The 13,767-nt window shown below is 49.2% G+C and overlaps 1 protein-coding gene across 7 annotated transcripts in view; it reads right to left on the bottom strand.

The window, feature by feature from the left end:
- Window positions 1–13,767, bottom strand: part of CADM1 (cell adhesion molecule 1) — a 309,393-nt gene that overhangs the window by 22,373 nt on the left and 273,253 nt on the right. For 3 of the 7 annotated variants that reach the window (XM_036992727.2, XM_036992728.2, XM_073239754.1), the window contains 2 exons: window positions 9,873–9,956; window positions 78–110 (listed from right to left, as the gene is read on the bottom strand). The exons of 1 other annotated variant lie outside the window; for it this stretch is intronic. In XM_036992727.2, the coding sequence (XP_036848622.1) occupies window positions 78–110; window positions 9,873–9,956 (117 nt within the window). The remainder of the gene's footprint in view (window positions 1–77; window positions 111–9,872; window positions 9,957–13,767) is intronic. 3 more of the 7 variants (XM_036992730.2, XM_036992733.2, XM_036992731.2) reach the window with 2 other exon arrangements.

The following is a 13,767-nucleotide window of genomic DNA, read 5'->3' as shown; positions in this document are numbered from 1 at the left end:
ACATTCCTCTCTTTCCCAGGCTTGCCTTGCCTCTCAGCAGTGCTGAGCAAGTAGGTAAACAGGAGTGTGATACCAACCGTGAACTGCCGGTTCTGTCGTCGCCGTTGTGTCTACAGACAGGAACAGAGGATTGGAGGAAGGGAGGAAACAGGAGGAACCGCATGCAAAAAAAGGGAAAATGGAAAAAAATGGAACAGATAATATATGAGCAAGCTTTCAAAGAACATCGCGTGACAAGCAATAATAAATGAAAAGCAAAAAGCATTTGAGGTGAGTCGCACTGTTTTAAGACATGCCTTCAGCTCAAAGCTGCGAGCCGGAGAGGAGCAGTCAGGCCTTTGGTTCTGGGGGTCTGGCCAGGACACACCTACTTGCTAGTCAACAGTCGGGGGCCATGCGAAGCGAAGAGGAACACCAGCGTGAGCTCTGCTGACTGGCAGATGGCTCCGAGCGCACCAGGGCTCGGCACCAATGGAAGAACAGCCTCGGCCGGAGCCTCAGCAATGGATTCGGACATCCAGGCACTGCCTTTGCTTTAACCCAAGCCACCTGCGTACTTGGGCTTCACGACTGCTGATGAGGCATCACTGAGGCCATCACGCTTGAAGGGTCCGTAACAGTTACGCGCAGACGTCTGGGGATGAACGCATGGATTCGAGTTCTTCATCCAGTGTTACTACTTTGGCAGAGTTCAGTTGGAAAGAAGGTGTCACGGTTTCAGACTGCTTTCTGTGCCCAGACACCCACCCACCCACGCCCACTGTTAATCCATCTTCCCTCTGCAGCTCTTACCACGTCACGATCTAAGGGCAGGAGTCTGTCACGGAAACACCCAAGTCCACACAATTCGCCGAATGCCACTTCTAGTCGTGCGACATTCCAAAATTTTAAGTATCAGCCACCCCTCTGCTCGAATTCAGAACCATTCCCGCCGCTGTGAGCTGCCCGGAGTCGTGCCTTCCCGGCTGCGTCAGGCGACAGCACATGATTTCCTCTCACTGGCGGGTGCACGTGCTATGGAAGAAAGTGTGGTTTGTCTCTTTCTTCTTCTATTTCCCATGCTGCTCAAGTTTCCTTCTCCTCTTCCCAGGCTTTACACCGGGCCTACAGAGCTGGCTCCTCTTCACAGGAATTCTTCAGAGGCTCAAGAAATTCTGTTTTTATTTTAGCCTAGAAGGGAAGTGGGACAAGTACCTAACAAATTGCACGAAGACCTTCTTTTCCCAGAGTTGTTTTAGCACCACTCTTCCGGCCAACTTCATTCCCAGGTCAGCCCATCTGGCCAGGCTTCGTGCTCATTTTCCACCGCTCACCTACACGGCCTCCCGCTGTGCCCACTTCCTGCCACAAAGGAGTGGCGGCAGTCACCTCGAGCCGATGTGGGATTCTGGGCTCAGGGCAGGCAGTTACCTGTCCTTTTTGGTAATGCAGGAGCCATGGCCTCATTTTCCCGAGTTCTGGAGACCCTTCTGGACTGGAGACAGGCGACATTTCCATGCACTGGAATGCCAGCCTCTTTTTTTGGTCAAATGAGCCTGGTGCTTCTGACTCACAAATACAACAGTGCATTCATACTGGTGTTCCCTTTCAGCTGGCATGCTGTCCTCAGGGCCCTGCGCTGTCAAAACATGAGAGCCCTTCTAAGAAGCTAGAATCAACCCGCCGCCTGTGAGGCCGCCGCGGCTTACTGTAACTTAGCACTGAGTTTCTGAGGAACAGATGAAGGGAAGAAGAACATAAAATACACTGAGCAAGAACACAATACTTACTTACAAGCCGAGCCTGTGTGCATAAAATAGCAGTAAGAAAGCAATACCAAAAACTGTACAGTTTAAACACCTCTACACCAAATTCCCATGACTCAGGTGGACACATCCTTAATTCAAACATCTGAATCAACTGTTGGCTTGAGGTTCTTTCACTTCGAGGGGCAAAATCAAATGAACGTGCACACGGGAACCTCTGCATGCACGTCACCGCATCTTATGGCTAGCGCTGGCCCCTTTCCAAAATAAAACAACAAAGCAGCGAATGCCCGGGCCCCTTGGTGTGCGGCAGCACTTCTACTCTGCTTTGTTTTGGAGAGCTAAATAATTAGTATGAAAGGGGAAGGGGAGAGGAGTAAAATGTAAGGGTTAGTCCTAAAAAACAGCATCTCAGCATGAGCCCGTGGTCGCCCTGGTTTGCTGTCTTCCTACATCACGTCATGTCAGCCTTGGGACAGAGCCGGGGGAGCGTGCCGTCGGCCTCTGGGTGGGTGCTGGGAGGCAAAGGGAGCGAGGGTCACAGGGCAGCGGGCCTCCCCATCCCGGGAGCGGGAAATCTACCAGCCGCACCCACCAGGTGGGGAGAGGGGAGGCCGAGAGCACCCTTGTAAGACAATTAAGCCTGTGCTGCAGGCAAACAGAGCAGTTAGTGCAGCTGGAGAGGCGAAACCGTGGCCAGCCACGGGACACTAGGAGCTGTGGCAGAACATGAGGGCCACAGGGGGCAGGACAAGGTCAGGCGGCCTGGGGGAGTCGGCGGCTGTTTCTCTGAGAGCACCTGGCGTGCTCTCTGAACAGAGGCGATTTCAAGTGCAGAATTAAGAAAAAGTTCTGTGTAAGTGCCTTTGTGCTCCCTGCGGGATCTGCTTCTACTCCGTCACTGCGTGCTCCCCGCATGCAGAAACCACGGCCCTCTGGCTCGGAAGGGAGGGCAGCTCCGGGAGGCAGGATTTACTAGGTGTCTTCACCAGAAGAAAGGAGAGGCGTGCAGGCCCGCCCCTGGGAATCAACTTGTGGGGTCACTACATTGTCCGGTAGCGTTCTAAGCATACAGGCAACATGCAAGCGGTAAATTTCCAACGTAAGTTATAAATGCTGAAATTAGCTGGAAAAGTAAGAGTGCCTAATGGCTTTAATAGAGACTCTTTAAAACTTTTTGTCGCTGCCTTTAAACAATCGCCTTTGAGCCAGGCCTATGAGAGAGAGGGGTCAGAGAGAGCTGGGAGGGGCGTAGGGCGGCGCGGGGCCACGGGGAAGTAAGGCCCCCCTGAGCCGCTGTCTGTTATAATCACGATGAGAGCAAGTTTGTTGTGCATTTATTTTACACGGTCAACAAAAACAAACCCCACGTTCTCGCAAACCCAGTGCGTGCGTAGAGCCTTGACAGTCACTCTCTAGCTGGTTTGTGAGTCCGATCAAACAGGGGCGGGTCCCACGCTGTTTGAAAGGTGCGCATTTCACTAAATATTGACTTCTTGTCTCCCAGCCTCACAAACAGTTGATGGCGCCCTACCTCGAATAAACTAAACACCGCTTATATTTCATGTTACAGGGCAAGAGATTTACAGAATGAAAACGCTCTGATAATGTGTGAGATCTGAGACACGAGCCATTCGACCAAATAGAAAAAAAAAATGACTGCATGTGAGGCAGTTGGGCAATATTTAGCTGAAACAGTCGTGTGGAAGCCGCACTGTGGCACATTCCGACCCTTCCACAGGGAGCCTCTCCGGCTCAGAATTGCTCACTGAGTGTGACAGACTGGGGGTTTAAAACTAATCCGTGAATTAGTCCATGGTCTCAAACACAACGGGTGCCATAAATGCAAATGAAAGTCCTAGAACAAAATTAAATTCACACCCTTAAATGCCTTTTCTTCTGCATTTGCTCTGAGGTCCTTCTGCTTTCCAATGCACAGATCCACTGCGAGCTGGCATGATGCCAGGGGGAGGGGAGGATGCGTGAGGATAGCGCACATTAAAACACACCCCCAGAAAGCACGACCTGCTCGAAAGCAGAGCTTAATTGTAAAGATTTTAAATTCTCCCATTTTGATTGTCATGAGCTTCAGTGCAAGCATACTAAGCAGTCTGGACATATTTTAATACAGTTTCCCCCAATTTATTTCTTCACTAAAGTCAATAAGGGGCCAATGGGTTTTCTTAATTGAGTCCCCTTCAGTTTGTGGTAAGGAACTGCTTTAAATCTAGACACCAGGGCCGGCAAGGAATTCCCCCAACAAGTTTGTTCTCATAGTTGGCGCTGCGCTGCCAATATATATTAAATATAGTATATCCCCCACCCCACACACACCTTATTTATTTATTTCTGACTTATTTGAAATCTGTTCGAAGCAAAAAAACATGCTGGAGAATTAAACCTCTAAATTTATTTTCTACTGGTTGCCCGGTTAATTTTCTTCCTGTCTATGTCCTGCTTTAATTAAACTCCTGTTTCTCAGGGATGGGAGAGTGGTTAGGAACAGAACTGGGGCTAAAGGGTCCGGACAGGAGAGCCGCAGCTTGGCTCGTAATTCTTAGTGCCACGTCCCCTCTGAGTGAGGACACCGGGAGCCACAGAACAGCAGAAAGGGGACTGGATTTTCTGTTGTTGCTTTTTAACAACTTCAGGTTTTGTTAAAAGCTTCTTCAGAATTGTTCACTGTGCTGCTGTGCCCCTGAGATCCTTTCATTTGCAAACCAGATGTTCTGAAAATAATAGGAATCCATGCAGTGGTTTCACTGAATAAGGCAAACAATTCAGGAGTGGTGTGTCAATGCTGGCAGAAGGGACAGTGAATACCCAGAAGGGGGCAGGCAGGGGCAGAGGGGCAGAGGGCGTAGGGAGGGAGGTGGTGCAGAGAGGCTCTGGGGCAGCAGCTGACGTGCACCCTGCGGTGGATGCTGCACGGAGGGGTCCTTCCTGCCTAGACCTCAGTTCCCATCACCAACAGGGCTCTGACTACTACACTCTCATCAAGAGGAACCTGGATCTAGGATATTATTTTTTTGCACTGTTGATAAATCTGTAGCATGGGAACACGTCGAGTCTTTTTATCTCTTGGATTACTTTAAAAGTATGGAAATTTTGAGAGAAGCATTAGGAAAAAAACTTACTTCCCATCTCTCATTGCTTTTTTCAAATATGCAAAATCAGCTGACCTCCATCTCTGTTGTGTTTTAACGGTTTCCATTTCCTCCTCAATCAATATGGGTCAAAAACTGGTTGGCCACGATGCCATTTGTACTAGTTTTACAATCATAAGATAAAATGTGCACACTTAAGACAGTATGAAAAAGTGGTCATGCACTCTGGGGCAAAAACTTAAAAAGGTGGCTCATTACATGACAGGTGGCTCGGGAGCACTGCTTGTCATCACGCAGGCTGGCCTGTCAGTGACACTCTGTGTTCAGTAAATGATGAGTGAAAACCAGTCTTAATGGCGTAGATGCCAACTCTAGAAAAAAGGCAATTTAGTAAAACATTCTAGGATGAAAAATGTGTATTTCCTAGGAACAATGGCTTAATATAAGCCCAGAACATAAATACACACAAAGTACACACACATGAAGATAGATGCTTGGGGTAAAGTGGGCCTTCATGTCTCATCTCAAATGCCACCCTTGCCTACCCATGTTCTCTCGATTCTTTGATGGCACAGATCAGATTCTGCTTCTTCTGTGCTGTTCTCTGGTCTGCCTATACCACCGAATCAGACCTGACACCATACCTCCTGCTTCTGAGTCCCACCACGTATGACCTATGCCCTCAGCTGTACTTTCAGGGGTTCAGGGAGCATTCTGTCCCCCCCAGGTGCCAGCACTGTGCTGTACACACTAAGGGCTTGGTACTTGTAGAGTGAATGCCCAGGAGCAGACAAGCCTATTCTTCTGCACCAGGCGACTACCAATAGCAAGTAGAGAGCAGGAATAGCTAAGCTAAGGACCTGGGGATGGAGCTCGAAGTACCTTCGATGCTCATGTTAAAGAGCCTACCTTAAACCCTGGTGTCCTTTCTCCTTGCATCTAAGAAACCGAAAACACGTGCTATGGTGCTGAGATTCCCATTCGGCATATTCTACAAATGTCACAAGTGTACTCAGCTTTTATGTGATTGATCCACCCACATTACACACACAAAAGCCTGTGACATCAGACCACGAAAGCCAAAGTAATAATGTGAGCCTGGGGGTAGGACTCACTTTCTCCAAGGCACACTGGGTTTCGAGGGCTCAGAACACAAATGCGAAGACCTTCCTGCTTTCTTTTCCAAGAAACGCAAAATCTTTAATTGGATAGATACTTTCAAAAAGAGAAAAACTCATTTAGAAATGACCTGTTTTGTTCTTATGAAAAGATTTTTAAATGTGGTTTCAGAATTTGGCCCTATAGCTATTCATTTCTTATTCTAAAGTGGTTTCAATTTTTAATTTATGACAGTCCCGAGTGTAGGGTGACCTACAGGTTGAACTCCTCCCAGCCTGGATTTTATGTTTAAGCTGAGGTGGGTGTTTGACCCAGTGCTGCCTGTTCTCTGCGGTAGTCCTTGTCAAGCATCTAGTTCAGGACACAGCCTGGCAGAAACGACACAACATCCGTGTTAACCAGGGAGGGAAACGCAAAATATTTTCCTAAGACGATTCTAGGAAAATGATCGATCCAACTGTCAGGGGCAAAAACAATCATGACAGAAAGAGGGAATTTTATCTACCCCCAATACACAAAGTCAAAAGTACAAAACAAACAGTCCCCCGCTGTCTTGGCAACAGGTTTGATTCTAGTTTGAGAGGAACCCGCATGAAGGACTTATCCTGGGCAAATGGCTGGCTGTCCCTGTATCTTAACAGAGGATTCCAGGGACAACTTATGCAGTTTGCCCTTCTGGACTTCAGCACGTATCTTCATGAATGAAACCACACAGACAACTTGACATGACATAAAAAAGAAGAATAAGAAAGGACTGGGGGCCTGCCAATTGCACATTTGAAAAACAGAAATGTGTGGTCAGAATAGCATGTACATGACAGAGGACAGACACCAAAGAATTTTCTGGTGAATCACAATGAGGCTGTGGATGGCTCCCATCCCACTTCTATCCCTCAAATGGTTTTTTATTTGGAAAGAGATTCTGATGACGTAAGGGCTGAACAGACACAACGCTATGACAATGTTGGTATGTCACATGGACATCAAGTGTCCCTTTCAGCATTCTAGAGCCATCATGAATTCTGCCCTAGATAAAGCTCCCCTTGAAGGTGTGGGCCTTCCCAGGAGGGCCAGGAGATCTGTCTGTGCAGCACGGACAGGAGACAGACGCCCCGCTCTTCCCACCAGGTCTGTGCTTCTGGGTGGAAATGTCAAGTCACACTGGCTCCCAATTTTTGACTTTGAAGGGTCTCCACAAAGAAGCCTTAACATGTTTTGAAGGGAGGCGGGCAACTGGGAGCTCAATGACAGGCTGCCTCCCTAACAAGGGGAACAAACTGATTACCCTGGTTACGGAAGATCAAAGATAGCACTGGGACACTTCCTTTCAGAGAAATCAGAAATCAACTATGACCTCTTGAGTTTAAAAAAAATTTCCTATTGCATTTGTACATTTTTCTTGTAATGAAACCCTGACCTGGGGAATGGGTTTCCATGATTGCATCTGCCTGGGAGAAAAGAAACAGATGACTGTGGGCTTTCTTTTTTTTTTTTAAAGCCCAGGTTTTATGCTACTGTCACTAGATTTAGCTGTTGAAGCTTTTAAGGCTAATAATGGTGGCTGTAATGTAGCAAACAGTGCAAGAGAGAAGAGTGGAAATGAATTCAGCTATCTATATGTCAAGATTCAGTCTAGAAGATCTCTTAGGAACCAGTCTCAGTCTCAGGACCTTTCAAACAGGACCCAGAGTCATTCAGCTCCATAACCTCTAATCTGTTTGAAGAAAGGAACAAATGCTGAATTCCACAAGTGTGCTTTCTGGGCAAGATAAATCCACGGAAGCCTGCCCGCTAAGACACCGCAAGCCTGCAAGAGCGCCCGTGAAGGCTCCGGATGCTGCAACGTTTCAGGGCGATTTCAGTTTGACTGTTCCTGGGGTGCCAGTGGGAGTCGGGCCTCCTTCCCACAGTTGCGTCTGTGTGCAGAGATCAGTCTGGGCGCCGAGGCCAGGCGCAGAGAGAGGGGCAGAGACAAGCCCCGGCTACAGAACCTTTGAGGTGCACAGAGGCGTAGCACCGCTTGTTTGCACCATTTCCTGAGAGAACAGTGAGCTGCTGGACGCAAGCTTGGCTTCAGGCTTGGGGGAAGGACTGGGTGCCGGGGAACTGAAGTGCCTCTCTGGGCCGCTGAGACTGAGTGCGCGGGGCTGTTGGGAAAAGTCTTAGAAAAAGCCTCAGCCGGTAAATGGCCAGCCACAAACGAACAGGGCTGCTCCACATTAGAGAGGAGTGAGTTGTGGATACGGAGAACAAGGCCTCAACTGCTTAAAACGTAAACCTGGCCAGCTACGCAGGTTCTACCATGAGATATAATAAGGGCTGCCTCATCCCCGGGCAACTGCCGCCCAGACAGACAGACGACTGGAGGGCTTCCTTACAGGCGTCACGGACACAGGGCGGCGATGAATGGGGATGCAATTCACCCCGACGCCCCAGGCAACTACGAAACAAGAGCTCGAGCCTAAGTCAGCCTATAACCTGGGTAAGAGGTAAGAAATCAACAAGGTGGGAACACGATCGTCCTATGGGAAGTCGGCAGCTCGGCCGCTCGGGACCTCGGTTAGGAAGGAGTGTGTGCCACTCATGAGGGGAGGAGGAACCCGGCCGCAGGGCCAGCGGACCGGGCTCACTCAGCCACAGGAGGGACTCACGGCCAAGGCAGGACAGAAATGCAGAACGGAGCGGAGTGCAGGGAGAGGCAGAGACCAGCTGATGGATTTTCGGAAGACTCTAAATTAGGTGTGGGCACTGATTTTTATAAAGGACACTCAAAGAACTCCTCCCTGGAGGCTCAGCTCAAGGCCCTCTTTGCTCCACAGTCAGGGTCGGAAAGGTGAGCAAGACTGCGGGTGGCCCACTGCCCACCGTGGGATTTTATAAGCCGACAGGGCCTCCCTGCACTGGACACGCTGGGCCGCTGTCCTCTGTCCCTCACGAGTCCTGTGAAAATGGAAGGTGTCTCCAGGAAGTCACCGTGCAGGTCGGCTGCCCCACCGAGGGTGGGGAAGAACGAAGAGTGAGTGTCCGTGTTTGTAAAGAATGCTGTGTGCCGGTGACAGAACTGAACCCAAGGGCACGCGGCTCGGGGAGGCGCAGCCGTCTTCTCACGGACCGGAGGGCAGTGGGGATCGCCTCATGCAGGGCCGGCCGTCCTCGCAGAACGTGCCCTTCACACGTGCCCGGGCCGCGCCTGTGGCAGTGGCTGGGCAGCCATGCCCGCCTCATGGGCAGAACGGGCGCCGAGGCCCGGACACGTGGCCTTCCCGGGAAGGGCCGAGAGAGCCAGAAATAAGAGACGCGGGAACTCATTTTGAGTAAGAGCCCCGCCAGTCTGGAGACAGAGCCACAGAGGTCGGGCCGCTGCGGCGCCGTCCCCAGCGACAGTGAATGGGGGGCCGGAGGGGTGCAGGCGCCTGGGGGAGGGCAGCGCCGCTACCGGCAGGCGCTCTCCGGGGCAGGAGGTGGGGGGGCCGTAGCAGCGTGGCCCCTGCTGGCATGTGAAGGGTGTGTGTTTTCCTTCACACGGATTAAGATGAAATTAAGATCCAAAGACAGAATACTTACCATTCGTCAGCCATGGCTAAGCATAAGCCGTCGGCGGGCTCTCTGACGCCAGGCTGCCATTTTCCCTAGCATTTTGCTTGTAAAGTGATGTGTAAAAAAGAATTCTCTTATGCATAAGCTGCAAAGTATCTGATCTACTGTTAAATGCTCGGATGTTAGAGATTTTCTGAGGTCCTTAAGATTCAACTTAAGAACAAAGTAGCTAATGTCTTTGAAGTTCCAAAGTAAAAGAACAATTAGCTGCAAGGGCTTAAAGGGAACTTTCAGACTTCTTTTCATACACACTAGAAAGACAACATACATTCAGGACATTTCAGTGGCGATGAAGGTACCGTACCTGCGGTGATGGTAAGGATGGTGGTGGTGGTGGTGGTGGTGGTGGTGGTGGTTGTTGTGGGAGGAGGGAGAGTTGTGGGGGGATCTGGATAAAAACAAAAAGGAGAATCAAACCCACAATGCTGCACACAACAATGGCCGGTCATGACAAAACAAAGGCATGAGGACACTGAGATGCTTGATGGCTTCCCGCCCCGAAACCGGGGGTTTCCCCCACAGATCCATGTCTTGTAATTATATCCCAGAGCCTTAGCTGGAAAAGCTACGGAAAGAAGGAAAGAGCTTTGCACTAATGAAGGGAACTTGGGACAAGGAGATGGGAAGCGGAGAAGGGAGGAAACGCGAAGCCGCTCGCGCCAGTCTCCAGGCCCGTCTCCAGGGCGAGGCCGGACCGACTGGGCACCCGTGCGGTTCGATGGCTGCCGTTCCGTTTTGCGCCTTTACAGGGGGGAGGAAGGTGGGGGAGACGGTGCTGCTCTATGGAAAGGGCTCCTCAGGCCGAGGAGGGGGTTGCCCCCGCTCCTGGCGCGCTGTGACTGCTGACTTCATTATTCTCCATCAATACCTCCCAGCAGGAAGGAAGGCTACTTTTATCCTTGTAATAAACACAAAGAAGAGAGAATGTCATCACTAAATATCAAGTTCCATGCGTGTGCAATTTCGCTGAGATTTTATTTTTTAAAGTCAATAAAATTTGAGACACATAAATATTAACGGTAGTTGCCTTTGCAGATGTTAAAAGCGTGACCTAAGGGAATGACCATGAAAAACAGGAAGACAGTTTCCACCCTGTAAACAAGGCGACTGAGCACAGATGAGGCTCAGCCCTCGAAGCAGGGATGCGACAGGTAACCCTCTGTCAGGTGTTTGATACAGTGCACATTCCACCACCTCGAAGCATTATTTGGGGGGAGAGGGAAGGGCAAAAAATGAAAGAGAAAAAACTTCTAAGCCCAAATGATCAAACAGAATGTGTTAAATTGTCAGCAAGACTTTGAACTAAGCAATCACTCTGCTATAATAGAGCATAAGATGATTTGAAGGCTTTTGATTTTAAATTTTATCTAAAGCACATCAACTCTTTCTCCCTGACACATCTGGTGTCCTTTTATCTCCAAGCAAGCTCTCAGACCATCTAATTAATACATCAAAACTTTAATTATATAGTGTACCTTTACTGGGTCTGGTCTGACTTCCTGGAAGTTTATGAAAACAGATCTTGGTGCTTAGTTGTAAGGCCTGCTTAAAAGGATTACTACTATTGATCAATAATCCAAGGTTTTAATTTTCCTCACAAACTTCTCACATATACAGGAGCGTATGAATCTCACAGCGCAGAAACAATGGCAGATTGTTCTGTTTTATGGGAGACTTTGTTCATTTAAGTTGGGAATGCAAGCAGTTTATTGTTTAGAGCGGCCTTACGTGAGTCTGAAAAGGAACCCACTAAAAAAAATAGTCTCATTCTCCTCCAAGAAGTAGAAATGATTAAATTAGTCATTTAGAAGCACAGCAAGCAGTGTGTTAGCCTTGTATCTTGGACCCTTTCTCTCGGAGGCCACAGGAGGGGAGGCGTGGGTGCACCTCCACGCTGCAGGGGCAGAGGAGCAAGGCCCCCTGGCCCGAGCCGGCCCGCTCCCTCCTGCACCCACCTGACTGTGCCCCAGAGATGCCCGCTGCTGCCCAGCACGTGGACAGCTTGCTTGGTTTTCTGTTCTGGTTCAATTGTAAAACAGGAACCGTTGTGCCTGGGAGCCTCCCCTGATGTACGATCACATTATTTCCTATCTATTTCTCAAAGCACTGGCACAAAATGGGCAATGAGTCCACAACACAAAGTGGCCCTGGAGGTGGTTTGAAAATCTGATTCTGAACAAGGCACGGGCCAGGCTAACGAGGGCAGAGACTTCAGAGAAAAGGTCACCAGCCCCTTTCATTTCATGACAATCACACACTTTCAGTCATTTTTGTCACTATGGGGTAGCTGCTGTCCCTCACCTCTGGTGCCAGTGACCTGAGTGAACCACTGTTAGCACGTATACCCTCCTTGCTTAGGATAATTTCTAGCTGTAAGAGCAACATGAGGCCAGTATTTAAGAAAATAAGAGATGGAGCTAATGGGCTGGGTTTGACACACAGAAGCCAAAAGAATAAAACCATCTGGGGCTTAGGCACTAACCAGCTACTCTTCAAGCACAGGATCATTTCCAGAGAATTAGACATTTCAAAGGCATGTTAACTGTAAGTTCATGAAGTACTTTGAAAGTTACCGTAGTAGTACAATAAATTACTTTTGAAACAAAAATCTATTGGCCATCTTCTCAAATTGCTAGAATATTTTTTTAATAGACTAGCAACACTTTGAGCTCATAGTCTGGCCGGCCATGCCAGCGTTGCCACGGGCACTGACTGCTGGAGGCAGACCGTGTGCTGCAGACCTAGTAAATCCCTCACTGACCGGGGCTGCGGATGCGTGGATGTGCGTGTGCCTGCCTGACGGGTGGCTCTGTGCTTCCTGGCTTTCAGATGTGCTCGGGCTCAGCAAGTTAGTTCCGAGGCAGCCATCTCACCAGGCTGGATCCCCTGGGAAGCAGTGAGGGTTAAGAGGACCTACAAAGAAGGACACCAACTCGGTGTACACTCTGGAGTCCACACACCGTGGCCCTGAAACACACTCAGGAATCTTGTGAACTTGGGCGACTGACGTGACCTTTCTATGTTCCACCGTATCATCTGTAAGATGGGATGACGACGTGCTTACCTCAGGGTGTGCCTATGGGGATCAGAGGTGGCCGTGCATGTGAAACAGCCACCCTGGGACATGGATTCAAGCGAGCACTTGATAAATGCCGGCCGTAAGCTAGAGTCTAAGGCATTCCGACGTATCTGCCCATCAGATCCACAAGATGCTTCTCATCTTGAAATGTAGGAACAGTAGGTTACAGTAAACCAAAATTGTTCTTCCAGGCAACTCAGTCTTCAGAAGCCAGGAAGTGCATAATTGACTGGTGGAGTTTGTCACTGCTTTTTAAAGTCTGCAGTCTGCGGCAAGAGCTGCTGAAGGTCTGTAAGCCTGGGGAGTAACCATGTAGGGGGCTTGCGTGGGGCTCACGCCCTGATGGACAGCAGGGCAGGAGGGAGGGATGCAGAAGTGAAAGGGAGGGACATACCTTCTGCCCCTCGTATCAGCAGGAACAGGGGCGGCTGTGTGTCACCAACTGAAAATGGGACACACGGCACCCCTCGCACCAACACAGAAAAGCCACTCCCTTCACTTTCACCTCCTTAACTACGGGGAGAGCAATGCTATTGTGTGTAGACCACAGACAACAAGTGGAAAGAACACATACCTCAGAAGAATACAAATAAGATGATTAGCTGTGATCTTTAATTTTGCATTAACACTAAGGGGAAACAAACCTCAGGTACAGGCTAAGGACTGTATTTTAATATCCAGGTAGCTATGGTGTAAAACATGCTTCTATGTAATTGAAAAGACCCCTCCTCCTATTTACTTCCGAGAGAGGGGGGCCAGTTCTAAGACACTGTGGTATACTTCTCTGTGTACACGTGTATATTCACATATACGCACACCTGGGATTCTCACAGTGCTAACAGAAGGAAGGAAGGCATACACATATTCCTGTACTTGTAAGCCACTGGAATCTGCATGTCTGTGGCTATTCATTCTGTGTCATGTCAGTCCAGGACTATTTTTCCTGGTAGAAAACTAACCATGAGGCTTCAGTTGACAGAAGAGACTCAATGTGTCCTTTTAGATGAGAGAGGCAGTGCAGTCCTCAACTAAACAGAATATCATCACACACAAAACTGACAGTAAGATAAGAACGGGAGCTAAACAGAAAATGCCTGGCATAAGTAGATGCTCAAGAAAC

Source organism: Manis javanica, chromosome 6, assembly GCF_040802235.1.
Source record: "Manis javanica isolate MJ-LG chromosome 6, MJ_LKY, whole genome shotgun sequence".
NCBI classification, from domain to species: Eukaryota; Metazoa; Chordata; class Mammalia; order Pholidota; family Manidae; genus Manis; species Manis javanica.
Note: the sequence above shows the minus strand (reverse complement) of the source record. Positions and strands in the feature narration are given on the sequence as shown.